General features: G+C 34.7%; 2 protein-coding genes across 2 annotated transcripts; one reads left to right on the top strand and one right to left on the bottom strand.

Annotated features, from left to right (window-relative positions):
- Window positions 1–1,547: 1,547 nt before the first annotated feature.
- On the bottom strand, window positions 1,548–6,267 carry LOC116127176 (neutral/alkaline invertase 3, chloroplastic-like). Its single transcript, XM_031412828.1, has 7 exons — window positions 5,969–6,267; window positions 4,561–5,406; window positions 4,146–4,311; window positions 3,857–4,068; window positions 2,923–3,416; window positions 2,775–2,823; window positions 1,548–2,116 (listed from the first exon to the last, which is right to left on the bottom strand). The coding sequence occupies exons 2-7, from the start codon at window positions 5,263–5,265 to the stop codon at window positions 1,790–1,792; spliced, it is 1,953 nt and encodes a 650-aa protein (XP_031268688.1). The 5' UTR covers window positions 5,266–5,406; window positions 5,969–6,267; the 3' UTR covers window positions 1,548–1,789.
- A 10,987-nt stretch (window positions 6,268–17,254) lies between these two features.
- Window positions 17,255–21,316, top strand: LOC116127210. Its single transcript, XM_031412864.1, has 4 exons — window positions 17,255–18,222; window positions 18,498–19,841; window positions 20,090–20,204; window positions 20,600–21,316. Exons 1-4 carry the CDS (start codon window positions 17,518–17,520, stop codon window positions 20,842–20,844), a joined length of 2,409 nt encoding a protein of 802 aa, XP_031268724.1. The 5' UTR covers window positions 17,255–17,517; the 3' UTR covers window positions 20,845–21,316.
- Window positions 21,317–27,960: the final 6,644 nt, after the last annotated feature.

The raw sequence follows: 27,960 nt of genomic DNA, 5'->3' as shown, positions 1-27,960 counted from the left end.
TGGGTGAAAAAGGTTCATTAAGACAAACCTTGGGTGGGAAATGTTGTTTACTCTTATATATATATATATATCAAATATATATATTTTTTTTTAAATCTTTAGAAACAGAAAACAATGACTTTGACCATACAAGTGCCCATGATTTATGAGAATAATATTAATAAGTAGTTTTCAATCTTATAGTTCACAATCATTTTTATAATTCAACAATCTATAAAGCATCATGCAATCTTTCATTACCCTTCTGGCAGCAATATTCATTTGATCTAAGTGTTTATCTTGATTGAGCAAAGACCAAGTCCTTACAAAACACCAAGGGAAAACAACCTATGTTTCAAGAGAAACATTTGTCCTTTATTGCTTGTAAGTTTCAGCAGAAAACTAAAGCCAGCTTCAACATGAGATCACCATTGTTGAATACTGTGTAACTTACTGGCTTCAACCTTGCACTTACCTGTTGTCTTTTGAGCAAACAGAGTTGTCCAAAACACAATCATGAACAAGCTGCCGGACCAAGAAATCACAAATCCCATACAATATAATGGCATATAGATAAGTTAGATGATGTTAATGTAGGGAAGAAGCTTGACCACTTGTTATTGGCACTTGCCATTTCAAACTAACTTGTATCATTATATTTATTCAACCCAAATCCTGTCATAACTTATGAATCTAGTGCATGAANAGAAAACTAAAGCCAGCTTCAACATGAGATCACCATTGTTGAATACTGTGTAACTTACTGGCTTCAACCTTGCACTTACCTGTTGTCTTTTGAGCAAACAGAGTTGTCCAAAACACAATCATGAACAAGCTGCTGGACCAAGAAATCACAAATCCCATATAATATATTGGCATATAGATAAAAGTTGGATGATGTTAATGTAGGGAAGAAGCTTGACCACTTGTTATTGGCACTTACCATTTCAAACTAACTTGTATCATTATATTTATTCAACCCAAATCCTGTCATAACTTATGAATCTAGTGCATGAATTGTTCAATAAAAATTAAATTCATGTAACATCCCATACCCACTTACTCCTGAGAGTTACCTTCTTACGTATTGTCCTACCTACTTCCTGTGATGGGGCTCGGATTTGTCACTTCCCCACTTTCTATGGTAGGGCTCAGAGGGCATCCCCCTTAATTTGAACTCAAGACTTCATCTTGAATCACGAGGGACACACTCTAAACACCACCATGAAAAGTGGGTAAGACAAAAAATCCGAACCCCACTAACTATAAGAAGTGGGTAAAAGACAATACGGTAAGAATGTAACTCTTAAAACCCCACTGGAGAAAGTGGGTATGGGATTTTACGGTTAAAAATGCGCCAAGATAAAGCAACCTACTAGATGAAACATCAAGAACCTTATCAAGGTTGCAATATGTGGAAGCGATGAGGGATAATGTTATGCCTCCGACAACATAGCTAAACTCCAAATGAAATGATCTAAGAATGTTACGTACAAATGATTGCATACCAGGACTTTACTCATAATCTAATTACATTGGTCAAACACAATAAGCTTTATATGACTCAATGAACTCAAATAATGTGCTCTATTATTATATATTAATGTTTCAAGAGCTATGATGTTCCTACATCAGAATAAATAATCTTTACAAAATAATATTATGACTATGTAGCCATTTCAGCTTAACAACTTCAAAGAATAATAACTATACTACAATTAATAACCATTTTATTATTATCAGCGTTAGAGGATGATAAAACAAACCATATATTGGGAGAATTCCTACCCCGTCTTAGTTAGAGTCACATTCATACGATATAGGTCTTGTTTGGATTCTTTCGTCCGCGCTTTCTCCTTGGGTTGGCACTGATCATACAAGAGAAAGCATTGACAAGCTCAGAATCCTCCTCAGTTATTAAAATTTTAGCAGCACTTGGATCCGCAAGCAGAAGCTTTGCCACAAGGTATCCAGCAATTGACCAGGTCTGAAACAGGCGTGATTGTTTTCCAATGAACCTTGCTCTTTTGGTGTCATAATATTCAGGCCATTTGTCACGCGCTATGCGTTTTTCAGCAACCTGAACAGCTTTTGCAGCAATTTCCGGTCTATTCATCTTTATGCATGCAACAGTAAGCTGCAAAATGCCACTTGAATGTGTTAAAATAAATATTCCAGATATCAGTTGACAAATAATGCTACACTCATTTGATACCACATTATGTATTAATCATCAGAGGCATATATGATGCATAAAAATCAAAAGAATGAAGTACAAGGTCCATAGACTGCTCGTTTGTTCACAGATCCTATATAGGACCTCCTGAATATTTGTAGGATGACATTGCTACAAAAATGAAATTGATGCCACTACTATGGTTCGGAAAATAAATGCAAACAAGAATACATGATTATTAGTGTTCCTTAGTTTTATTTATATTTGTATTTTGTAATTTAGATGTAGGTTTCTTGGACAAATGGACAGGTATTTTCTTACTATTACTCATAGAAAAATTAGCATTTTCTTGTATGCCACTTAATAAATATAGGAAAACAATGTCAGCCAAAGTCTATTTCTATAGTTCTTCCCTCCATCTTCACTTTTTTTTATATTCTTAAACTGATTTCTCCTTATGCCTATTATTTTATCTTCTTATATTACAACTATGACTTTCCAAAGACTCCAACATTAAAGATGTTGGCATTTAGCTCTCTCTTTATACATTAATATCAATATTCTTTTATCTCCGAAACAGTAATTGTATTGACAGTCAAAGTATGCAACTTTAACTAACCTGCCAGAGGAGAGTTGGCCAAGAACCACCATTGTGATAGGACCAAGGCCTACACAGAAAACAAGAGTGAAACAATGACATCAAGAGAATGTTAAGTAAATCGAGAAAAATAATAAAACACTGACTAGATCAAGTTAGATATATTTACGTGTTCTTAGGATCACTGCCTGTGATAATTTGCCACTCCTGACCTTCAAGGGCAGGATAACATATCTTCAATGGCATGTCTGCTACTAAATCTGACCATTTAGTTTCAATGAGATCCAATATGGCATGCGACTGGTCTGTAGTGGCAAGACTGCTGACAACAGACCACAGGTTTCCTAGAGAAAAGAATCGGAAATCCATGTGAGCTGGTTGCAAGTTTCCAATTAGATAGCCACCTTTATTGGGCATCCACTCCACCAACCATGGAGGAATCTGATCCGGGTAAATGTTAAACTTATTAACTGCATCATATGAGTACTCTTCAGTCTTGTAGCGGTAAATCTCATTCAATTTCCTCATATCAATCCAATAATACTCTCTGATGTGGAAGGAAAGAGCTACCAGACGATTGTTCAGTGCTCGGATTAAATCAGCTGATCCATCTTCTGGAGCCAGCATCTCACGTGCAGAAAGTAATGCTGAATAAAAAAGTGCCTACAGGGACAAAAACCTCATTTGGAATCAGACTAGGCTCTAATTATCAGACAAGAAAAGCATATTTGATACTACCCCACCATATGGCACTAACATTATCAACCACCATATCGTATCCGAAACTGTCAACCCAAAAACAAAAATAGCAACCTTGGTTTACATAGAGATATCTCTTAGGTTCCACCATAACAGAAAAAGAAGTATAGATGTATTTGTAAACAACAACCTTGAAACCATGAAATCATTACTATCTGAATACTTTCCCCAAACTTTATGTCTCTATGATTTAACAAAAGACTTTCTTACAAAATGTCATGTTGAATCTTGCAACCTAGTACATGAGGCTGTTTAGTCTAGAACTGGAGTGAAAAAAAATAAAAAAAAGGAAAGAATGAACAAACGAAAAACACGATACAATAATGATGCAAGAACTTATTTACCTGGATTTCAAGAGGGTGACCATGAATTCCCATTCGACGATCTATCATGCAAGGACCATCAGTAACTAATAATGTAGGGAACATGTCAAAACCATCAGCAAGACACAATCTCAGAATCATCTTAATCCCAGTTTGCACATCGATTCTCTCCTGAACTGAGAGATCACCAGAGCATTTTCCATATGCCCGTAATAATATAATCCACCATAGTCCTAGAATTTGCAAATAAAACAAATGAGATCTTTTTGCCTCAGGGTAAAACTTGTTAAGCAAATAAATTTTTACTTACCAGAGTCAACTGGTGCAACACGACCAATTGCTGCCTCCCCAAAGTCAGGATCCAGTACTTCTTCTGTTGCACAATCATCACCATCCAGCGGAACAGTGCGCACCTTAAAACTAGCAGGCATCAGCCCTTGACCAGGACTATGACAGTCCATTGTTTTCTCCCAGCTCTGCAATATAAGGAAAAACATGACGAGACAAATGTAAGTATATTGATGCTATCCAAATAGACGATAGAAGCTTTCTAAATTATCCAGCGAGCAAGAAAAAGCATGGCTAGTGAAATAAGCAATCTAGTGCATCATTTAACAGGAATCAACAAATGAGAGAAATATTCTTACATCAACAGACCCCAATAGTTTTTTATTAGAAAAACTGCATCTTAAACAGATAATGTTATGATTAAATTACCATATTACCTGCAACTGAAGTGTGTGAAGGATGAAATTCCGAACAATATCATACTCTCCCTTCAACAGAAAAGCAATACCAGATGGTATAAAATCACGAATGAAGACCTGATCATAATTCAACACATTAGAACTGGTGGGATCATTCGCAGCAATTGTACCAATAGGACTTCCACAATAATAAACCATTGAATCCCGAAGTAGGTCCCATGCTTCATCCTCAATAGAATCTACACTAGTCTTGCTCGTGGTATCTCTAACTGTACCAACAGAACCATTTGAAGCCAAACCCTTATTTTCCTGCTCAAATTGCTGAACATTCTCAAACTCCAAAATATTTGGTTTCTTGGTCACACCATTTAGGTTTAATGTCTTTGCGTTGTCAACAAACCATGTACCATTTCCATCTGCTGCTATAGTCCCACTTAGACTTTCAGCCTTTTGGCATTTGCAAATTAGACGCTGCACTTTGTTAACTTCATTGTACCCAAATGAATCACTGCATAACCCCATATATCGACTCACTCCTATGTGATTTTGTACTATATTTGAGCACTTGAACAATTGTTTATACCTTGAAGCCCTTTTCTTTGTACATTTGAGGAGGAATCTAGAAGAGAATGTTGAATCCAAAAAGCCTGAACCAATGTCAGAACTCAAAAGTCGAGGGGCAGCCCCAGACAAAACTTGGAGAACCACCTCAGAAGTTCCCATTGTAATACTTATCCAATAAACTGAATTATGTTATTGTTAGCAATTCAATTCCTTCCAAAACGAATCCAATAACTCTGCTTTATGGTCCAAAAGAATACGCCTGAGATGAACCCAAATACGAAACCCTCCAAAATTTTGCTTCTATACAGTTCAAATCATTCAATATTGAAGCAAATCAATTCATAGAAAAACAAAATATAAAAGCAAATTTATAGTACAAAACCATATCAATTCTCTGCACTTTGCAACTAGAAGATAGAGCCACCAAAGCCTAAAACTAGATTTAATCATACACAAGCAAAAACCTCCTCTTTTGCAACCCAAATCAGCATGAAAAAAAAAAAAAGATAACTTTTTCCAAGTTTTCTCAGCAACCAAACAAGAGAATATAAATTAACACTTTCAACCTTTGGAATTCACCATGCAAATTCAAATCAAGCAACAAACAATCATTCATTGCAACTAAACACACAAAAAAGCCAACAACTTTCCATTTCAAATCAAAATCAAAGCAAAACTCATTCAAGATACGCCAAAAAGCACCGACCCATATAAACATGCATTGATCATGAACAAACCAACACCAAAATTAACTCACTTTTCTATAACAAAAACGCAAGTGGAAGAAAAACAAGAACATAAAAACACAAACCCAGAAAAATCACAACAAAAACATGAAAATTAAACAAAAAAAAGTGCTCACCTGGTATTGAAATGATAAAAAATCCAAATGGGTGCGCTTAAAACAAAGTTTTAGGGACCAATAAAGCAACAAAGGGGAGATATTTTTACAAGAAGTTCAAACTCGTGTTCCGAACGAAACTACAAAATCAGTATCAAAGTGGGTTGATTTTTTTTGTATTTCTGTTTTTTTAAGAAAAATGGTGGTGTTTGTGTAAACTACTAAACTGGAAGACGAATGGAAATTCAGGAGAACATTCTTGTTACGCCTCTCTTCAATTTTTATTCTCCATTTTTGTTCATTTTTCTTCTTTAATTATCAGTTATCAGCTTTTTTATTTATTTGTTTGTTTATTTTTTAATTTTCTTCTTTTCTTTTATATTTATTTCTTTTGGCTTTATTTGTTTTTAATTGCATTATCCACTTTTATGTGGCCTCCAATGTGGGGCAGGGTAGCCTTTTAGAGATTTTATAATTTAAATTACTTCAAAAGTTTTAGGTGTAATTTAAAATTTTGTAATAATATTATAATTATTTGTTGATGTGTTAGAATCAAATTAATTATTACATCAATTAAATTTTGATATTATGTCTAAATTTTGTATTAATAATATTATTCAAAATTTTATTTATATGATAAATTATTAATAAACTTCTTAATACTTTATTATAAAAAAAGAAGTGTTTTTGAAACAAACTTTAGAGAAAGATTAGACGTTTTTAATATTGAATTTTTTTTTTTACTTAAAACTTGATTTTAATTTACAGGCATTCATTTAAGTAAATTGAAAAATGAAAGTAAAAAAATATATATAATCAATTATTAATGTGTTAATTTAAAATTTTCATATTTTTTTAATACATATATATCCAAAGAAGAAGGTGGGTGGGACATTGAAATCATACCAATTATTATTTATTTATAATTGAATAAACTCAGTCAATATTCTACAAATAGCTATTTTAAATATTTAAAATTATTACCCTATTAAAACGTTAAAAAAAAAAAATCAGAAAGGAGAACAATATAATATCATTGTCCATTTCTTAATTTTTATTAAATAAAAAATAATTTATGTGGTGGATGTGAGCACTGAGCCGGTAGGTGACGTATACAATAAATAACTACACAGACTGAAATTGATGTGACGTCGTTTGGTCATCACTCATCATTGAGCAGGCTTCATTAAAAACATGGGCAAATATGAACCATTAGTTAGTTACCAACAGCATTGACCAATTCACCTAATTCCCTTCATTTTACCAACACACGCAGGCATTTGAATGTACAGCCTATTGGGCCGAAGCATGGGCTGGCCATATCAATAGAGTAGCTCCAAATACTCCCACTGCCTTGTTTCTACTTTCTATATTATATTGCTAAATTTAAGGGCATTATGTTTTGTTATACAAATTAAACATGATTATTTAGTGTTGGAGCCAAGATATTCTCAAAAAGGGGTGATCGTTCCGGGTACCATACATTTTTTTGAAGAAACCTGAAAGTCTGAAACATAGGTTCCAGATACCTAGGTAAATTTCAATTACCCCATATTTTTTTGTAAAGTGACAAATACCCCCCCCCCAAAAAAAATTACAAGTATACCCCCAATAGTTTGCAAAAATTATAATTTAGTCTCAGTTCCTGCCCAGATACCCGAACCTTAGTTATGGTTCCCGGTTCCAACTCTATAGGCAGCGGCGGATCCAGCCCCTTGAGGGCTAGGCCTACCCTTATATTTAAAAAAAAAAAATTACTATTATATAGACCCACAAAAAGTTGTTATTAATATATATAGTCAGACCCACCCTCAAATTTTTTTTTAAAAAAAATTGAGAACTATTATACATATATCTAGGTCCACAAAATACTTGCTATTAATATATATTCTAAGCGTATATCATATTAAAAGTTTGAAACTCTCTCCGTTCTTCTTCTCTACGGCTCCACCTGCTTTATATGATTTTATCTTCAAAATTCTTTAATCTCTCATTCTCTCTCTCTCTTTCTCATAATATTCGCTCTTAAAACTTTTAAAGATTGAAATTGTTGAAGTTTTCACTACTCAAGGTGTCACAATTAGCTCCATTTTCTGTTTTATTAGTTTTAGGAATGTGTATTGCTCATTTCAATTTAGATTATTTTAGGGTTGAATCATGCTTATTTTTTTGGAGGTTTTTTATTCTAACTTGAGAGGAAAATACATAGATCTTGTGAGTTTATTTTGTATTTTGTTTCTAACAATGAACATGTTTTCCCAAATAAAAACTTTAAATATGTTTTAAAGGACGTTATTCTTCACTATTACCCACTATTTTCTTACATTTCAAACATCACCGTTTAACTGCTCAAAATAATTAAAGAAATTTGAGTTACTATCTATATTTATACCAAGAAAATTCCCCATTTTTTATTAATTCATGTTAAAAATCAACGTAACGTTGAGTTGATTTAAGTTATGGTTGACTTTAGCTTAGGTCGGATCTTATCAAAGTCATGAAAATTAATATTATAATTTTTTAAAGCCAAAAATTAAAAAATATATATATTAAAAGAAGGTTTTGCTCAAGGTTTACTCAATACATTTACTCAAAATTTTGCTTCTTATAGGTTTATTCAAGTAGAAAAGTATTATGTTATTGCATTATTTTTTCTCAAGTTCTTGATATTGTATTATTTTATTTGCTTAAAGTTTGATGATTTTTTAAAATTTTCACTGGTTGTTTAACAAATAATGGCAAAGTCACGGAAGACCCTCTCTCGACAAAAATCATGGATCTGTCACTGTCTATAGGAACCAAAACTAGACCCAAGAATTCTCAGTTCCAATTTTCCAGAACCGAAACTGAACCCTAATGCAATCGATTCCGGTTCTAATTCTACCCTTTACCCATGCTTACCCCTACTCAAAGTCAAAATATCAGATACAATTTATTTTTATTATTTAAAAATATGTTTTATATAATATTTAAACTGTTTTTGACGTTAAAAACTAATAAATAACGGGAAAAAAAAAAAAAACAGTCTCTTGTTTTTTCATTTTACTCTACTTTTTTGGTATTACATCTCAAATCACTTTGCGGAATATATATTTTATTTATATCCTTTATTTTCAGTAATGTATTTAAATATTAGGTTAAAAATATAAATTAATTAATGGGAATATGTAACAAAAGTTTGTATAGTAATAGATAGAAAGCCCACAACTTATGGCTTCCTTAATCTTTTAGGAGTAATACTACACTTACAAAGATCTTCGTACAAATTGATGTGATAAAAAATGAATAGAAGAGTGAATTTAATGAGTTTAACTTTTTATTTTATTCTTTCATTCATTTTTTGCCACTTCACTTTGTATGAAAATGTTTGTAGAATTTCTTTGTAAGGATAGTATTATTGATCTTTTATTTTATGAAAAGTCACTTTCAATTACTAAAAATATCTATCTAAACTGATATCTAGCCTTTTATTTCTCACCAACCCTTTCATTATAAACACATGAAATATCCAACATTTTGTAAAACGAAACAGAGTAAACCACTTCTTCCCACCCAAATAATGGTCTAATGACCATTTCTCACCCAAAACTTTTTAAAATATAATTTTACTACGCAATTAATAATTTCCGTTAATTACAATAATATTTATTGTGAAGACAAAAATAACCTTTACCATTTGACTTAATATACCCACTCTTTAAATTTAAATTACTAATATGCCCTGTAGTAATTCTGAGTAAGTACACAAAGAAGAAAATGATAAATAAATTAAAAAAAAAATTAGAACTGATATAAGAAAAAAAGAAGAAAATGTAAATGAAAGGGAGAAGAAAGTAAGAAGAAAGGGAAGAGGAGAAGAGATGGAAAAAACGAAAAAGAAGAGAAAAAACAATTAGGGTTCTTTTTAATAAAAGAAGGGAAGAATAAATATTTTATTCTTAATTTATATTACATGAGGGCATATTAGTAATTTATATTTAAAGAGTGGGTATATTAATAATGGACAATGATATAAAAATAATATGCCTTCTAAATAAAAATCTTCAATTTTCTCACCGTCCAACCAAATCGGCAGGAGAAAGTTAGCTAGGTGGGGATTTTTAACGAATAGTTGGTGTGCAAGCTGGGTTGGGGAGTGAACAATAGTGACTGGTAGGGTTAATCCGGCCAGACCAAACACAAGAATACTCCAAATAAACAATCAAACAACACCCAAACTTCAATACAAACTCCAGAGTACTCCATCAACATCAAAAAACAAGCCACAACAAGAAAACCCGAAAATACAGAACAACAATCACTCGAAAATACAGAATAACAATCACGGCACTGCAGGTGGTAATCGGTGAGCAAGGGTGACGGTGTGTGGGTGGGTTTTGAAGAGCAAGTGAGGGGTGTGGTGTGGTGTGACAGTGAGAAGTGAAGTGGATGGGTAGGTGTTGCTATGCGGGAGATGTGGGGAAGGAAGGTGGTGAGGAAGTGGAGCGAGTTGGAGGTTGGCAGAGCAGCGGAGGGGAGGTAGTGGGAGGCGTAGTGAAGAGAGGAGAAGCGAGGGAGGACTGGCCATTTTGGCTTTGGTTTGGATATGAGAAAGAATACATTAAGGAAAGAAAGAAGAAGGATGAAAGGGCAAAAAAAGTGAAAGAAATAGAAGAGAATGAGACAAGAAGTATGAGAAAAAAAGTAAAAAACACGCGGCAACCATTCAGCCCTACAATTACCTACACTTGAATTTAAAAATTTTGATTTTTGTATACAAAATATTAATTGACTATTCTGCCCTTCCTTTTAACGAATTTTTACCACTCTATCCCTTTTCACAATAAAATTTACTAACAAAAATTTGCTGTGGGTAATAAAATTGTATTTTAAAACGTTTTGGGTGAAAAAGTGTCATTATGCCGTTATTTGGATGGGAAAAAGTCCTTTACTCAACAAAACATGTCTTAAATTTATAATTTATGGGGTTAATTTTGTTGTTCATCAAAAATCGAAAAGTATAAAATTTCTTAATGATTTTCGAAAACTATAAAATATAGGTATATAGTTTCGTAACACATATTGTAATGTATTTTAACATAAGAAAGATTAAATTACATTTCTTAGTTTATCTAATTAATTTTGAGTAAACAACTTATTCCCACCCAGGGTTTGCCTTATTGACACTTTTCCATCCAAATAATTTCAAAATGCCACTTTCTCACCAAAAGTTTATATTTCATTAATACTTAAAATACACTTCACTTTCTCAACTGGCATTCAGCGAGTTACCAAGAGCCAAGATAAGAGGGATTTTGTAGAATGGAGGTTGGTGGATCGAATGGTGGTAATCGATTGAATATTCGCTACTAGAATCAGCCGAAAGTAAGCTAAGAACAGAGAACTCTAACTTTACGGTGGTCGAAAATCGGTGAGAAATCAAGTGTTGGAGTGAGAGGAGTTTCATAGAAAAGAGACTGGAGGTTCAAATGGTAGTGACATTGATAATTTTTGCCATTGAAATCGTTCGGAATCAGCTTTGGGTATTTAATGGAATATAAACTTTGGGTAAAAAAAGTGGTATTTTAAAACCATTTGGGTGAAAAAGTCATTAAGGCAAACCTTGGGTGGGAAAAAGTCGTTTACTCAATTAATATTTATTTGTTTATTAAGGTTGCGTTTGGTTCGGGGTGATATAAGATTAATCTTGTAATCTTTGTTTAATTTTCAAGATTCCCTCGTTTGGTTGTCAAGTAATAAAATATAACATAATCTTTTAATGCAAATAGAATTTACTATTAGTAATATTAGGGGTAATCAGATTACCTTCCCAATGGGTGTTAATATAAGATTATCCAGGTAATCTTAATTTTGACCCTATTTTGCCCTTAATCTTTTATCATTTCGAACACATTTGCCCTCATATGTCTACCAAATAACAATTACCCAGACCTCCTATATTTGAGAATTTAGCTAAAATACCCTAACCACAAAAAAGTTTAAAAGTTAACAAAATACTCATAGTCACCTAAGACCACCGCTTGCCACAAGCGAAAGTCAACATATCGGTAGAAGGCTGGCGGGATCTTGCCGGTCGTGTGTCGATAAGGACGTTTCCGACCATGGATCACAGGAAACAACCAGATCTGGCCGTTTCACAACCAAAGATGTGGCTGTGAAACACCATAGATCTAGCCGTGAAACGCCATAGATCTGGTTGTAAAAAGACCAGATCTTTGTAGAGATGGCAATGGGCCCGATATTTCCTAGTACCTGACCCGGCCCGTCTTGAAAAGGTCGAGCTTTACCCGATGTTCATGGGCTTGGGCCTGATTTTAAGGCCCAACCTCGGGTACGGGTTGGGCCTGGGTATGTCTTCAAGCCCGGCTCAACAATTTTAGTATTAATTATACTAAATTACCCTTATACCATATATTTAATAACAAGAGTATCCTACAATACTCATTCTTCCCAAACCCTACATGGATAGATGGATGCACTTTGTGGAAAGTTATTTATATATTTGGTGAGTATTAAAAAATAAATTAATATTAAAAAATTGTTTCTAGAAAAAAATTGAAATTTATTAATATTTAAAAATTCACATTATAAAAATGGGCGGGCTTGGGTCGAGCTTGAGGTTACAAAAAGCCTGTTGGGTTAGGATTGGGCTTTACTTGTCATACCCATGACGGGCCCGGGCCGGGCTTGGGCTTTTTTCATGAGGTCGGGCTTGGGCCTAGGACAAGGGGTACACGGTCTTGGCCTGGCCCATTGCCATCACTAGATCTTTGGCTGTGAAATGGCCGCTGTTTCACGGCCACATCTTTGGCCGTGAAACAGCCATATTCACAGCCAGATCTAAGCCGTTTTTGGCCATGGATCTTTGATTAGGCCTTACCGGCGCACGACTAGCTAGATTTGGTCGGTCGTGCCCTATTACGGCGGCTGCCGGCAGTGGCTTGGGGTGGGTGGGGGTGATTTTACTATAAATTAAAGTTTTTATATGGTTGAGGTGTTTTAGCAAAATTTCAAATATAGGGGGTTAAAAGAAATAATTTAAAAAATAATATTATATTATTATTTAAAAAGGAGGGCAATTTAGTAATCTACATAACATATCCACTCATTTATCATCTCAACTAAACATATTATTATAACATATTGTAAAACCTCTCCCTAGCCGGGTATTTCCTAAGTATCCCTTGGCCATTGAGAACCTAGAAACGCACGCCTAGGAAAGAAGTTTACATTAGTCTTTATTATCCGATAGGATTCATTTGAACAATTACCTTGTTCTTGGTCGTCACCTCAAATGACTCATGGTTTCCACAAAGATTCAATTCCTCTGATCTTGGTTTATACCTCAAGAGACTTGTGGAATTCATTCTTTAACATTTCATAAATATTTTCATAAATCAACTAAATAAGCTATATGCATTACCATTATGAATGCAAACATATGGGATAACATTTCTCATGCTCAATCATACTATTCATTCATTTAACATGTGACCTTGACCAATTGCACAACTCATCAATCAATTTAGCAAAACTCCATGACATGAATATTCTCCTACTAAATTCATTAATTTAAGTCATTCAATTTCTCATACAACGTAAGGAATTTAAACAGTAAGATTATTCAGTGGATTATTAGAATTTATAAAAAAAAAATGGGAATTTTATTTAAGGAGGTGGATGCCATACAGTTCATCACTATTCAATCAATTTTTTCCTCATCTTTCAGTTCGAATTAATTTTTGGCTAAAACATAAAAGTTTTAGGTCTATTTCTCAAATTTTTACTACTTCAAGAATAACCTCAATCAGACTTTTATAACTTCAGTTATGACTGATTCAATGAAGCATGTACAATATAAGTCTTAAAAAGCCAAATCCGAATTCTCTTCATTTTTAACCATGTCACCTTCATTTGCACATCCATAGTATTTGCCATATCATTCTAAGTATAAAAGGCCATAAAAACCTCCATTTTTACATAACCAAAAAGTGCCAAAACATCGTCCAACTACAAATCACTTAATTGGCATAATCATCCTCTAGATGTACACATACATCAATCAACATACCCATTTACACAATCCATAACCAAAACATAGTATCACACTCAAATTAACATAAATAAATGTAAGTTTCATCAACCTTAGGGGTTATCAATTGTAGTCATAAGGGAAATTTTTTTCTTACCTTAGTATTCAAAGTACAAAGACACTCCTCCTTAGCTTCAAAGGTTTACCCTTTCTACCTTACACACATAACCACTTATGAATTTCTCTTTTAACTAAAAATCAGAACAACTAGGGTTTTGAAACTCACCTTAAACCCTGAAATTGAAGTTCTTAAAGTGTGAATGACGATCTCCTTTGAAATTCAACTTGAAATCCTATGAAAATTTGAGAATAAAATGCTTGGATTAGTGGCTTTTATGTTGGATTTGAGAGATGAAGAAGAAGATGATGCATTTGAGGTGTACAAGGCCGACTCCTCTCTCTTAAAACCCTGTAGATATTTATTTCATTACTACTTTATTATGATTGGTCAATAAAAGTTAGATATAAGGGTCTTTTGGCATAAAATTTTCATATACGGGCAGTTTGGTCATTTCTACCACAACATAATGATTAGCACTCATTTAATGCCATTTGACTTATTTTAAACACTTGGTAATTAAATAATCCCATTAGGTAAATGACTAATTTACCCTTGGTACACTTTTATGGATACTTAATTCATATAGATTTGTATGAAAATACCATTATACCCTTGGTTACCGTGTACGCTATTTAACCATATCAATCAACTTTATGATCATTCTACCCTCATTTCTCTTCAATGACATCACCCCTTACACTTTATAATGGCCACATCTCAAAATGCATGCAAATTGACCATTTTACACTTCCCTTCAAAAAAAGAAAATTATATGAAAAAGTAAATTTCATACCTTAGGGCATCAGAATAATAACGCTAGATTTACAAATACCCACCAATTTATTCCAACCAACCAAACACATTTCTCTAAAGATTCCTTGGTAATCTATTTTTTTAGTAATACAGCATTCCCAAGTAATATAACATTTCCTAAATCAAACGCACCCTAATTGATACCTTTGTATGATTGTGTGTTCGTCAAAATCTTGCAATCAATATGTGGCGTGAATATAGGGAACTTCCCAGTTCCCACCCATGAAAAGAATTATATTAAAGCAAATAAATTCAAGTGATTTTTTTTATTTTTTATCAGAGTGTTTAGGTCAATATGTGCATACTTTAATTAATCACACGATATCTTGAAATTAATAGTCAGGTATATCTCCTCAGTGACAACCTAGAAGATCAAACTCAAGACATTTTGAATAATATATCCAAGAGTTTTAGTTGACCGCTAAACACCTAATGGTTGTTATTCAAGTTAAAATTTTGAGGTGTGCTTGTTTAGAATAAGAAATAAATTTTTTAAAATTAAAATATGAAATCAATTTTATAGTTATATTTTAATATCTTAAAATTTTAAATTCGTAGTAGTATTATTTAAGAACTGTTTTTAGAAAATTAATTTTACACTGATTTTTTTGGAATAAAACTAATTATAATTTTATAAATTACGATATTATTATTTGACATTATATCTCAAAACTAATTACAATTTTTTTTTTTATTTCTTTTACTAAGAATTTGTATTTAAATTGTATATTAAATATCCCCTTAAATTGTCATTAATTGATGACTACTTTACAACAGGGTGGGCAAAATTTTAGGGTAGAACCGGAATCGACGGCTACTCGGGTGTCGGTTTCGGTTCCTACTCGGAATTGGCCGCAACAGGATATGTTTCGGTTTCAAAAAATTGGAATCGATACTGTGTGGTTTCAAAAAACCAGGACTAAATTGATATAATATTAAAGAATAGGGTTTTTTTAGATATTTTGCATATGGGGGCTTTTTTTTGGATATTTTGCATATGAGGGGTTTTTTGAATAGTTTACGTATCATATAAATATATGAGAAAATTTTGGTTTTTTTTTTTAATCTTAGTATCAAAAGTCTTATTAATTTTCATTAAAAGATCAATTTTTCAAAATATTCTTATTAATATTTAAGTTTTACTTATAATTTGATTAAGAAATTAATATACATTAAGATATATACGTTAAATAATAGCTTTTAAATGTTTGTTATCGGTGAAAACAAACAATTAAATACTTATAATCAAACATCAAGTAAATATAAATAAATATATTATTTAATGTTTTGCACTTAATTGTTAAGAGTGTAATTATAATTTTATAAGAGTTTATTTGTCATTTTTTTAAAAAATAGGGGATAATTGATATTTTTCAAGTTACCCGAAATCAGAACCTGTAACATAGGTTCCGGTTCAAAGTTTTAGAAACCGAAACCGATGGTTCCGATTCTTATTCCGAATCAAAGGAACCAGTCGGTTTTGGTTTTAATTTCGATTCCTTTGACTTTGGAGGGGTACCCAAACTGCCCACGCCTACTTTACAATGTCTTTGGGTTTAAAGTGATGACGTAATCAAATTCTATGCCCAATTTTTTCTTAAAGATTAACCTACTACCTTATAAGCCCAAGAGGTAAATCACATAAATTAACGTTAATCCTTTATTTATGATTTTAAATGTGACACGTGTTAATATTAATAAGCAATAAACGAATTTTAATAATATTAATTACTCAGAAAATATTTCATTTTAAATTTTTTACTTTTGCTGCTTCAAGATTTACAACCTTGTTCTCCCATTTTCCTTCCAAATTCACCGGAGAATTAATCGCCGCTTTTACCCTCAGCTCTACTGAAATCCCGAAACAACCCTTCCAAAACGATCGATCCTCCTCCCGTTATCGTCTTTTCACTTCTGTTGCGAATCCAAAAATATCCTCTCTCCTTAAGAGCTAAAACATAACTAAAATAAAATCTCCAGTAAATTAAAAAAGGTCCTTGGAGCCATCAAACCATCTCAAACAGATCTCAGCCCTTCATCTTTCAATCCAACGGCTCTCCTAAGTCGGCGTAGTGGTTTTCATCATAAACCCTAGCCCGCCACCCTTCCCACAAACCCACTTCCCTCTCCCTCTCACAACAAGACTTACGTGAAACCCACAGCCCAATCGACCTCTCTTCGCCCCTTTTATCCACAGATCTTAACTTCTTTCAGTTCTTTTCCGTCTCTTCTTCTTCTCCTTCTTCTTTTTGTTTTCTATATTTGTTGGATTTTAGATGTCCGAAAGTCTTTTGTTATGCTGTCGTTAGGTTGTTGTTTTACGATGTTATGTGCTCGATTACTTTTATTTATTATTTAGTTTTCGTGGTTTGACTTGGATTCTGACTCGGGAAACAACTGAGTTATAACTTCTAGATCGGTGTGAATGTCGAGTTTTCTGACGGTTTTTATTTAGATGTACTGGAAAAACCGACCCGGAAAGAGATATTCGAGGCTGGGGCAGATTTTGGACTGAGTCGGCTCGAAGCGAGTGAAGCTTTCTAACTCAGTGAGTCGAGGAAGATCGAGTCAGGAAGAGTCGGTTGTTTTCAGAACCGTACGGCAATGCCGTCGGTGGGTATGCGACGGACTACTCGGGTGTTCGGAGTGGTAAAGGGAGCCGATGGGGCCCGCGTTCTGCGTTCGGGTCGTAGGTTATGGCCCGAGTTCGGTGACTGGTATCAACAACCGCTGGTCAAGAAGAGCAGTGGGAATGGGCCTGGTGGGCTTAAATGCAAGCCGAATGGGTGGACGCATGTGGAAAAAATTAAGCTGAAGCATGAAGAAGAAAGAGAAGATGAAGAGACAGATGTCACAGAGATTATTAAGAATGAGAAGGAAACGAAAGTGTGCAAGAAAGTTAAAGAAGAAGAAGAAAAAGAAGCGAAAGTTATGGACAAGATGTTTGGTATAGTGTATAGGAGAAAAAGGAAGAGACTTGGTGGTAGAAGCAGTGAGCTTTCGGGTGATAAAATGTATGGGATTCGGTTTCGGCGTAGACAGAGGAGGAGGAAGTGTGAGGAGAGTGGCGTTGGTAGTGAAAGATTGGCGGAACTTGTGAGGGAAGACGAAGAAGTTGGAGGGTTTCGTGTGTTTGGTATCGGTTTGGAGAGTTCTTGTATTGGTAGGAGTAGTTGGTTTGCTCGTTTTGTGAGTTTGGTTTTGAGGTACATGGTAAAGGCAAGACTTGAAATGCCTGAGCTTGCTTCATTTTTGCTTTCACAGCCGATCAACGAAGCACTCTCTACGTATGGAATTCGCTTTTTGTGGGTATGTGTGCTGTTATTTATCTACATTTTGTGTTCTTTAGTTGTTGAGTTGCTATAGCCCTGTTTTTGAATGCATTTCTTTCTTATTGAGTTGTTATTGGTATGTGTGTTTTAAGGATTTTGGTTTATACTGATTGCGGAAACCAATTCAATTTCACAGAGTTAAGATCTTTTTGTTTGATTATGAGTTCTGTTGCTTTTTAATATGAGAATTATAATTGAATGATTATGTGTTGTTCCTTGCCATTGAATTTTTTTTGTTGAATTTTATTTCAGGATCCTCCCATAGGTGTTGCTGGTATGTTCAAGCTTTTTGGGGTCATGCAAGTCATGCCTTCGTTTTCTCTGGATTTTTCCGCGGTACCCTCCTGTTTTATGTACATTCATTGCAGTATGCTTATTAGGTTAAAGCGCCTGCCACCTGTGCTTGTAAATAATTTAGTGTCTTTGGACTCGAATGATGAAATAATGTCCAGCATCAGAAGCTACCAAACTTACGAGTCTTCTGATGAAGATGTAGACCATGTATGTGACACCAAAACCATGATGCCTGTAGTTGATAGTACAGTGAACAGAGTGGCATTACATCCTTCTGTCAGAGCTTCTAAGTTAACTGGGCGAAATGTGCAGCATAGAAATGCTCTGAATTCTCGCACAATTCAGAAAAGGAGGAGTTCGTTGAGGAGGAGGAGAGCCAGGAATCCTTCTCTGGGTGGTGCACATAAAGGTAGTGGAACTTTAGTTTCTGATTTAGTTAGTAGTAGGAAAAATGGCATCCCCTTCTCTTCTGTGGTGTCCAAAAATAAGCTTAGGAGTTCAATTCGAAGTAGCCCTGCATCAAGATTCAAGGAAGTCAATTGCAACAAGGACCAAACACGGCAAGACTTGGTTCCATCTTGTTGCTCTGCAAGTATATTGGTTATAGAATCAGACAGATGTTACAGGGTAGAAGGAGCCAGTGTCATGTTAGAAGTGTCTTCATCAAGAGAGTGGCTTCTTGTAGTAAAGAAAGATGGAGTAACAAGATATACCCACAGAGCGCAAAAAATGATGAGGCCCTGTTCGTCTAACCGTGTCACCCATGATATTATATGGACTGGGGATGACAATTGGAAACTAGAGTTTCCCAACAGACAAGACTGGCTAATTTTCAAGGATCTTTACAAGGAATGTTCTGATCGCAACGTTCATGCTTCTGTAGCCAAGGTTATCCCGGTTCCTGGGGTTTGGGTGGTGTCAGGTTACGAGGAGTGTATTACTGTTCCTTTTTGCCGACCAGAGTCATATATCTCTATTAATAATGATGAGGTATCTAGAGCTTTGACAAGGAGGACTGCGAACTATGACATGGATTCTGAAGATGTGGAATGGCTAAAGAAGTTCAATAATGAGTTTTTCACAGAAAATGAACTTCAGAACCATGTTTCAGAGGATAATTTTGAGTTAATGGTTGATGTCTTTGAGAAGGCGTACTTTTGTAGTCCTGATGATTACTCTAATGAGGAAGCAGCAGTTAATCTTTGCTTGGATCTGGGTAGGAGGGAAGTAGTGCAAGCTGTGTATAGTTACTGGGTGAAGAAACGGAAGCAGAAGCGCTCAGGACTACTTAGGGTTTTCCAGGTAAAGATTTCCTGCAAAGTGTATGCTTTATATTTGCTTGAGATTCTAGATATTTGGAAGAGTTGGAGTTACAACCCACTACAAATCAATATTTTGAACTTTTATTCTACATGATCCTTTTTCCCCTGTTTCCTTCTTTTTAGTTTTCGGAAAACTTGGGTAGTATATATATTCAAATTCAGCTACATGTAGTTTTTGTTGCTTAGCAATTGGTTTATCTGATCGACCTGGATAATCCTTTCTAGCAGGGTCAGCAAGTGAAAAAACCTGCTTTGATTCCAAAGCCTGCACTACGAAAGAGAAGATCCTTCAAACGGCAGGCTAGCCAATTGGGAAGAGGCAAACAACCTGTTCTCATGCAAGGTTTGTTCAGTCTAACCCCTGTAAATTTTTGTGCGTTACCTAGGTTGTTTTATGCCAATATTAATCCATTTCTAGATTTGCCCTGTAGGCTGGTTCTGGAACTCGATGAAATTTATTGTTTATCAACTTTTGAAAACTGATGTTGATTTAGATAGCTCTTGCGATGATGCATCATTTAGGGTTGGCATGCAAATTTAATTAAAACATCCAATGTGAAGCACTGTGTTTGGATTCCTCTTTAGTTCTTTTGATGGAGTATTTGATGGAATATATAAGAAACCAAAATGGTTACGAGTAAAATGCCAACGGATCTCATTCATTGCAACTGTTTTACTTCATTTTAGGTGACTTCCTTTCACTGAAGATATAAATCTGATGTTTCTTTCATTGTACAGCAATCGTAGAGCAGCAAGATGCCATGGAAGAACAGAATGCTATGCTTAGAGTTGAGGAAGCTAAAGCCTCGGCAAAAAGATATGTTGAATCAGCAGTCGGTAAACGTCAGAGGGCGCAACTGCTCATGGACGTTGCTGATTTGGCAACTTACAAAGCAGCAATTGCACTTAGAATCGCAGAAGCTGCTGAAGTTGCAGAATCAGCAGAGGCTGCAGCTGCTCATTTTTTAGATGGAGAGGCATAGCTATTGACACTTCTGATGCTATTATTGATTGCTGATTGCTGAAGTTGATCCACAGCCTCAACATGGCTGTTTTTGAAGCCTTTGGAGGACAACCTATGAAGAGGAAACAAAGTACTGTAATCATGTATAGATTTTTGATTGATTGATGTACATTCTGTATTATTATTATAGCCTCACACCAAATATTTTACAAGGGGATTTGGTTTATTTCCTTGAAAAAAAATGGCGAAAAAAAAAGAAGAAAATTATAACCAAAAAAAAAAAAAAAAAGGGTTTCTAGCTTCTGCTTGGTTGAGATAGATTCCTTGTGTACATATTTTAAGCTAGAGTGACCCATAATTTTCTTCCTGTACATTCTTTTAGTGTAAGAGTGATTTATAGTTTTCTTAGCGCTTTGGAATAGACAGAAGAAATCAGGCTGTAAATGACAAAATTCGGAGTTCTGCAATAGATGAAGGTACAGTATTTTATATTAATGGTGGATTAGGTTCAATTAGAATATTCCATTGTTAATCTGTTGAGATAAATACTACTTTAGAATATCAGGAAAAAGATGTTTCCCCCTTAGTTTTGGAAGCAAACAATATGACCCCAACCTTAGTCTCTGAACATCTATTTATCAATTATTAGAAGAATAAATAATTTCTATTTTTTGCAGTGTCTTGACCGCAAAATGGCCTATCGCAGCCAAGAGTAGTGCTGGCCACCTGTGAGGTGGTTGGCGATGGACGATTCCGTTTGAAATTTTTAATGTGATCTAATTTTGAATTTGTGAGATACCGAACTTGAAGTTGAAGGAGATGGGTATTAGTGTTAGCCCCTTTCTTTGTTTATATATGTTGAAGAATGACAAGAATGCCCCTTTTCTACCAAAGTTGATGTCTGAAAAGTCTGAAACTGAAAAAGGAAGTCATTTTTGGGAAATCAAGGGGGGAAAAGCTCCGTTTCAAAACCCGGACCAGGCCGGCCGGTCAAACTGATCGGACTGGGACTTGGCAACCTCTCCAGTCCAGTTTAGGCTCCAGGGTTTTTTTTGCTATATTTCATATTTGTTGGGACTAATTAATTTTTTTAGGGGTGTTTTTGAATATTTCAAAGATTTAGGGACTAATTGTATTTTTATGGCATTTTGAAATAAATTAAACTTTTAGAGACTAATATACAATTTTTAGGGGTATTTTTGTAATATACTAAAATTTAAGGGACTAATAATATTTTTTAAAAATATTTTTATGGTTGACGTCACCGGTCCAACTGATTGGACCGGTCGACCCATGATAACAGGTCAGGTTTTAAAACAATGGGGAAAAGTTATTTCATGATAAATTAGGGGTCCGAATATTATTTAGCCTTTTATATCATTTTAAGTACCACACTAAGTGAGCATTTGGTTTAGTGTCATAATAGATAGCACTGTTAATCTATCTTTTAATCCAATAATTACTATGTTTGGGTGTTAAGTAATAAAATATTTCGGTAATCGAACAATACCAATAGTGATACGGTAGGTAATTTATTAATAAACATTTTGGACATAAACGCCCTCATATGTCTACTAAATAACAATTAGCCTAAATGTGCGAAATGACTTTTGTAACCTCATATATTAATTTTTGGACATAAACACCCTCACTATTTATATGAATAATACCCAAAATACACCTGACACCTAAGAAGACTATCGGTCATCGGAACGAACCACGACTGGTCGGATTTGGCTGATTGTGCGTTGATCTAGCCGTTTTCGATTAGATCAAAGGGTTGAAAATGGCCAAATGGCTGTGGATTTGCCCATTTTCGATCAGATCCATAACCGTTAATGGCCACAGATCTGGCCATTAATGACTAGAATGGATCTGGATAGACGGTTGATCCACAAACATTTGGTTGTTTCCAGCATTTGATCTAATCGAAAATGGCCAAATCAATGCACGATCAGTCAGATTTGGTCGATCGTGCATAGTTCTGGCGACTGCCGATGACGATGGCTAGCGGTCGACAGTTATCTTGGGTGGTTAGGTGTATTTTGTTAAATTTTACACTTTTATTGTTGGTGCTTCTCGAAGTGGTTGGGTTGTTGCTTCTCGAAACAATGCGTTGTGCGGAATTGGATTTTTGACTCTTCTTTGGGTTTGATTGGTTTGTTGGAGACTAAGGTTGAGCAGTCTCATTTATAGTCGGTGGTCTTGTCTGTTTGTCCTTCGTGGCAGTTTTTGTCAAATGCGACAGAGTCTATTGCTTGCCGTGTTCTGGTATGTTGGGACTCTTCTCTTTACTCTGTGCATAGTCTTCATTGCTCTCTTCAGGAGATTACTTGCAGGGTTACTCATGTTTCTGAGGGGTTCTCATTTGGGATTACTTTTGTGTATGGTTCTAATGACGCGTGGAATCGCTGCAATCTGTACATTTTGTAAAACGAAACAGAGTAAACCACTTCTTCCCACCCAAATAATGGTCTAATGACCATTTCACCCAAAACTTTTTAAAATATAATTTTACTACGCTAATAATTTTCCGTTAATTACAATAATATTATTGTGAAGACAAATAACTTACCATTTGACTAAATACCCCCTCTTAATTTAAATTACTAATATGCCCTGTAGTAATTCTGAGTAAGTACACCAAGAAGAAAATGATAATAAATTAAAAAAAATTAGAACTGATATAGAAAAAGAAGAAATGTAAATGAAAGGGAGAAGAAAGTAAGAAGAAAGGGAAGAGGAGAAGAGATGGAAAAACGAAAGAAGAGAAAAAACAATTAGGGTTCTTTTTAATAAAGAAGGAAGAATAAATATTTTATTCTTATTTATATTACATGAGGGCAATTAGTAATTTAATTTAAAGAGTGGGTATATTATAAGGACAATGATATAAAAATATATGCCTTCTAAATAAAATCTCAATTTTCTCACCGTCCAACCAAATCGGCAGGAGAAAGTTAGCTAGGTGGGGATTTTTAAACGAATAGTTGGTGTGCAAGCTGGTTGGGGAGTGACAATAGTGACTGGTAGGGTTAATCCGGCCAGACCAAACACAAGAATACTCAAATAAACAATCAAACAACACCCAAACTTCAATACAAACTCCAGAGTACTCCATCAACACAAAAAACAAGCCACACAAGAAAACCCGAAAATACAGAACACAATCACTCGAAAATACGAAAACAATCACGGCACTGCAGTTGGTAATCGGTGAGAAGGGTGACGGTGTGTGGGTGGGTTTTGAAAGCAAGTGAGGGTGTTGTGTGGTGTGACAGTGAGAAGTGAGTGGATGGGTAGGTGTTGCTATGCGGGAGATGTGGGAAGAGGTGGTGAGGAAGTGGAGCGAGTTGGAGGTTGGCAGAGCAGCGGGGAGGTAGTGGGAGGCGTAGTGAAGAGAGGAGAAGCGAGGGGAGACTGGCCATTTGGCTTTGGTTGGATATGAGAAAGAATACATAAGGAAGAAAGAAGAAGGATGAAAGGGCAAAAAAAGTGAAAGAAATAGAAGAGAATGAGACAAGAGTATGAGAAAAAAAGTAAAAACACGCGGCAACCATCAGCCCTACAATTACCTACACTTGAATTTAAAAATTTTGATTTTTGTATACAAAATATTAATTGACTATTCTGCCTTCCTTTTAACGAATTTTTACCACTCTATCCCTTTTCACAATAAAATTACTAACAAAAATTTGCTGTGGGTAATAAAATTGTATTTTAAAACGTTTTGGGTGAAAAAGTGTCATTATGCCGTTTTGGATGGAAAAAGTCCTTTACTCAACAAAATGTCTTAAATTTATAATTTATGGGTTATTTTGTTGTCATCAAAAATCGAAAAGTTAATTTTCTAAGATTTTCGAAAACTATAAAATATAGGTATATAGTTTCGTAACACATATTGTAAGTATTTTAACATAAGAAGATTAAATTACATTTCTTAGTTTATCTAATTAATTTTGAGTAAACAACTTTTCCCACCCAGGGTTTGCTTATTGACACTTTCCATCCAAATAATTTCAAAATGCACTTCTCACCAAAAGTTTATATTTCATTAATACTTAAAATACACTTCACTTTCTCAACTGGCATTCAGCAGTTACCAAGAGCCAAGATAAGAGGGATTTGTAGAATGGAGGTTGGTGGATCGAATGGTGGTATCGATTGAATATTCGCTACTAGAATCAGCCGAAAGTAAGCTAAGAACAGAGAACTCTAACTTTACGGTGGTCGAAAATCGGTGAGAATCAAGTGTTGAGTGAGAGGAGTTTCATAGAAAGAGACTGGAGGTTCAAATGTAGTGACATTATAATTTTTGCCATTGAAATCGTTCGGAACAGCTTTGGTTATTAATGGAATATAACTTTGGTAAAAAAAGTGGTATTTTAACCATTTGGGTGAAAAAGTCATTAAGGCAAACCTTGGTGGGAAAAAGTCGTTTACTCTCAATTAATATTTATTTGTTTATTAAGGTTGCGTTTGGTTCGGGTGATATAAGATTAATCTGTAATCTTGTTTAATTTTCAAGATTCCCTCGTTTGGTTGTCAAGTATAATAATATAACATAATCTTTTAATGCAATAGAATTTACTAGAGTATATTAGGGGTAATCAGATTACCTTCCCAATGGTTAATATAAGATTATCCAGGTAATCTTAATTTGACCCTATTTGCCCTTATCTTTTATCATTTCGAACACATTTGCCCTCATATGCTAACCAAATAACAATTACCCAGACCTCCTATATTTGAGAATTTAGCTAAATACCTAACCACAAAAAAGTTTAAAAGTTACAAAATACTCATAGTCACCTAAGACCACCGCTTGCCACAAGCGAAAGTCAACATATCGGTAGAAGGCTGGCGGGATCTTGCCGGTCGTGTGTCGTAAGGACGTTTCCGACCATGGATCACAGGAAACAACCAGATCGGCCGTTTCACAACCAAAGATGTGCTGTGAAACACCATAGATCTAGCCGTGAAACCCCATAGATCTGGTTGTAAAAGACCAGATCTTTGTAGAGATGGCAATGGGCCGATATTTCCTAGTACCTGACCGCCCGTCTGAAAAGGTCGAGCTTTACCCGATGTTCATGGGCTTGGCCTGATTTAAGGCCCAACCTCGGGTACGGTTGGCCTGGGTATGTCTTCAAGCCCGCTCAACAATTTTAGTATTAATTATACTAATACCCTTTACCATATATTATATAACAAGAGTATCTCACATACTCATTCTCCCAAACCCTACGATAGATGATGCACTTTGTGGAAAGTTATTTATATATTTGGTGAGTATTAAAAAATAATTATATTAAAAAATTGTTTCAGAAAAAAATTGAAATTTTAATATTTAAAAATTCACATTATAAAAATGGGCGGCTTGGGTCGAGCTTGAGGTTACAAAAAGCCTTGGGTTAGGATTGGGCTTTACTTTTCATACCCATCGGGCCCGGCCGGGCTTGGGCTTTTTTCATGAGGTCGCTTGGCCTAGGACAAGGGGTACACGGTCTTGGCCTGCCCATTGCCATCACTAGATCTTTGGCTGTGAAATGGCCGCTGTTTCACGGCCACATCTTGGCCGTGAAACAGCCATATTCACAGCCAGATCTAAGCCGTTTTTGCCATGGATCTTTGATTAGGCCTTACCGGCCACGACTAGCTAGATTTGGTCGGTCGTGCCCTATTACGGCGGCTGCCGGCAGTGGCTTGGGGTGGGTGGGTGATTTTACTATAAATTAAAGTTTTTATATGGTTGAGGTGTTTTAGCAAAATTTCAAATATAGGGGTTAAAAGAAATAATTAAAAAATAATATTATATTATTATTTAAAAGGAGGGCAATTTAGTAATCTACAATACATATCCACTCATTTATCACTCAACTAACATATTATTACATATTGTAAAACCTCTCCCTAGCCGGGTATTTCCTGATATCCCTTGGCCATTGAGAACCTAGAAACGCACGCCTAGAAAGAAGTTTACATTAGTCTTTATTATCCATAGATTCATTTGAACAATTACCTTGTTCTTGTCGTCACCTCAAATGACTCATGGTTCCCAAAGATTCAATTCCTCTGATCTTGGTTTATACCTCAAGAGACTTGTGGAATTCATTCTTTAACATTTCTAAATATTTTCATAAATCAACTAAATAGCTATATGCATTACCATTATGAATGCAAACAATGGGATAACATTCTCATGCTCAATCATACTATTCATCATTTAACATGTGACCTTGACCAATTGCACAACTCATCAATCAATTTAGCAAAACTCCATGACATGAATATTCTCCTACAAATTCATTATTTAAGTCATTCAATTTCTCATACAACGTAAGGAATTTAAACAGTAGATTATCAGTGGATATTAGAATATAAAAAAAAAATGGGAATTTTATTTAGGAGGTGGATGCCATACAGTTCATCACTTTCAATCAATTTTTTCCTCACTTTCAGTTCGAATTAATTTTGGCTAAAACATAAAAGTTTTAGGTCTATTTCTCAAATTTTACTACTTCAAGAATAACCTCAATCAGACTTTTATAACTTCAGTTAGACTGATTCAATGAGCATGTACATATAAGTCTTAAAAGCCAAATCCGAATTCTCTTCATTTTTAACCATGTCACCTTCATTTGCACATCCATAGTATTTGCCATATCATTCTAAGTATAAAAGGCCATAAAAACCTCCATTTTACATAACCAAAAAGTGCCAAACATCGTCCAACTACAAATCACTTAATTGGCATAATCATCCTCTAGATGTACACATACATCAATCACAACCCATTTACACAATCCATAACCAAAACATAGTATCACACTCAAATTAACATAAATAAATGTAAGTTTCATCAACCTTAGGGTTACAATTGTAGTCATAAGGGAAATTTTTTCTTACCTTAGTATTCAAAGTACAAAGACACTCCTCCTTAGCTTCAAGTTTACCCTTTCTACCTTACACACATAACCACTTATGAATTTCTCTTTTAACTAAAAATCAGAACAACTAGGGTTTTAAACTCACCTTAAACCCTGAAATTGAAGTTCTTAAAGTGTGAATGACGATCTCCTTTGAAATTCAACTGAAATCCTATGAAAATTTGAGAATAAAATGCTTGTTGTGG

The sequence above is a fragment of the Pistacia vera genome, unplaced genomic scaffold (genome assembly GCF_008641045.1).
Source record: "Pistacia vera cultivar Batoury unplaced genomic scaffold, PisVer_v2 Contig19, whole genome shotgun sequence".
Taxonomy (NCBI): Eukaryota; Viridiplantae; Streptophyta; class Magnoliopsida; order Sapindales; family Anacardiaceae; genus Pistacia; species Pistacia vera.
Note: the sequence above shows the minus strand (reverse complement) of the source record. Positions and strands in the feature narration are given on the sequence as shown.

Coding starts and splice junctions, on each gene's coding strand:
- LOC116127176 (XM_031412828.1), bottom strand. CDS start 5,265: ATGGGAACTTCTGAGGTGGTTCTCCAAGTTTTGTCTGGGGCTGCCCCT. Junction 4,312..4,560: donor TTCACACACTTCAGTTGCAG/GTAATATGGTAA, acceptor CTTATATTGCAG/AGCTGGGAGAAAACAATGGA. Junction 2,824..2,922: donor GGCAGTGATCCTAAGAACAC/GTAAATATATCT, acceptor TTTTCTGTGTAG/GCCTTGGTCCTATCACAATG.
- LOC116127210 (XM_031412864.1), top strand. CDS start 17,518: ATGCCGTCGGTGGGTATGCGACGGACTACTCGGGTGTTCGGAGTGGTA. Junction 19,842..20,089: donor GACTACTTAGGGTTTTCCAG/GTAAAGATTTCC, acceptor CCTTTCTAGCAG/GGTCAGCAAGTGAAAAAACC. Junction 20,205..20,599: donor ACAACCTGTTCTCATGCAAG/GTTTGTTCAGTC, acceptor TTCATTGTACAG/CAATCGTAGAGCAGCAAGAT.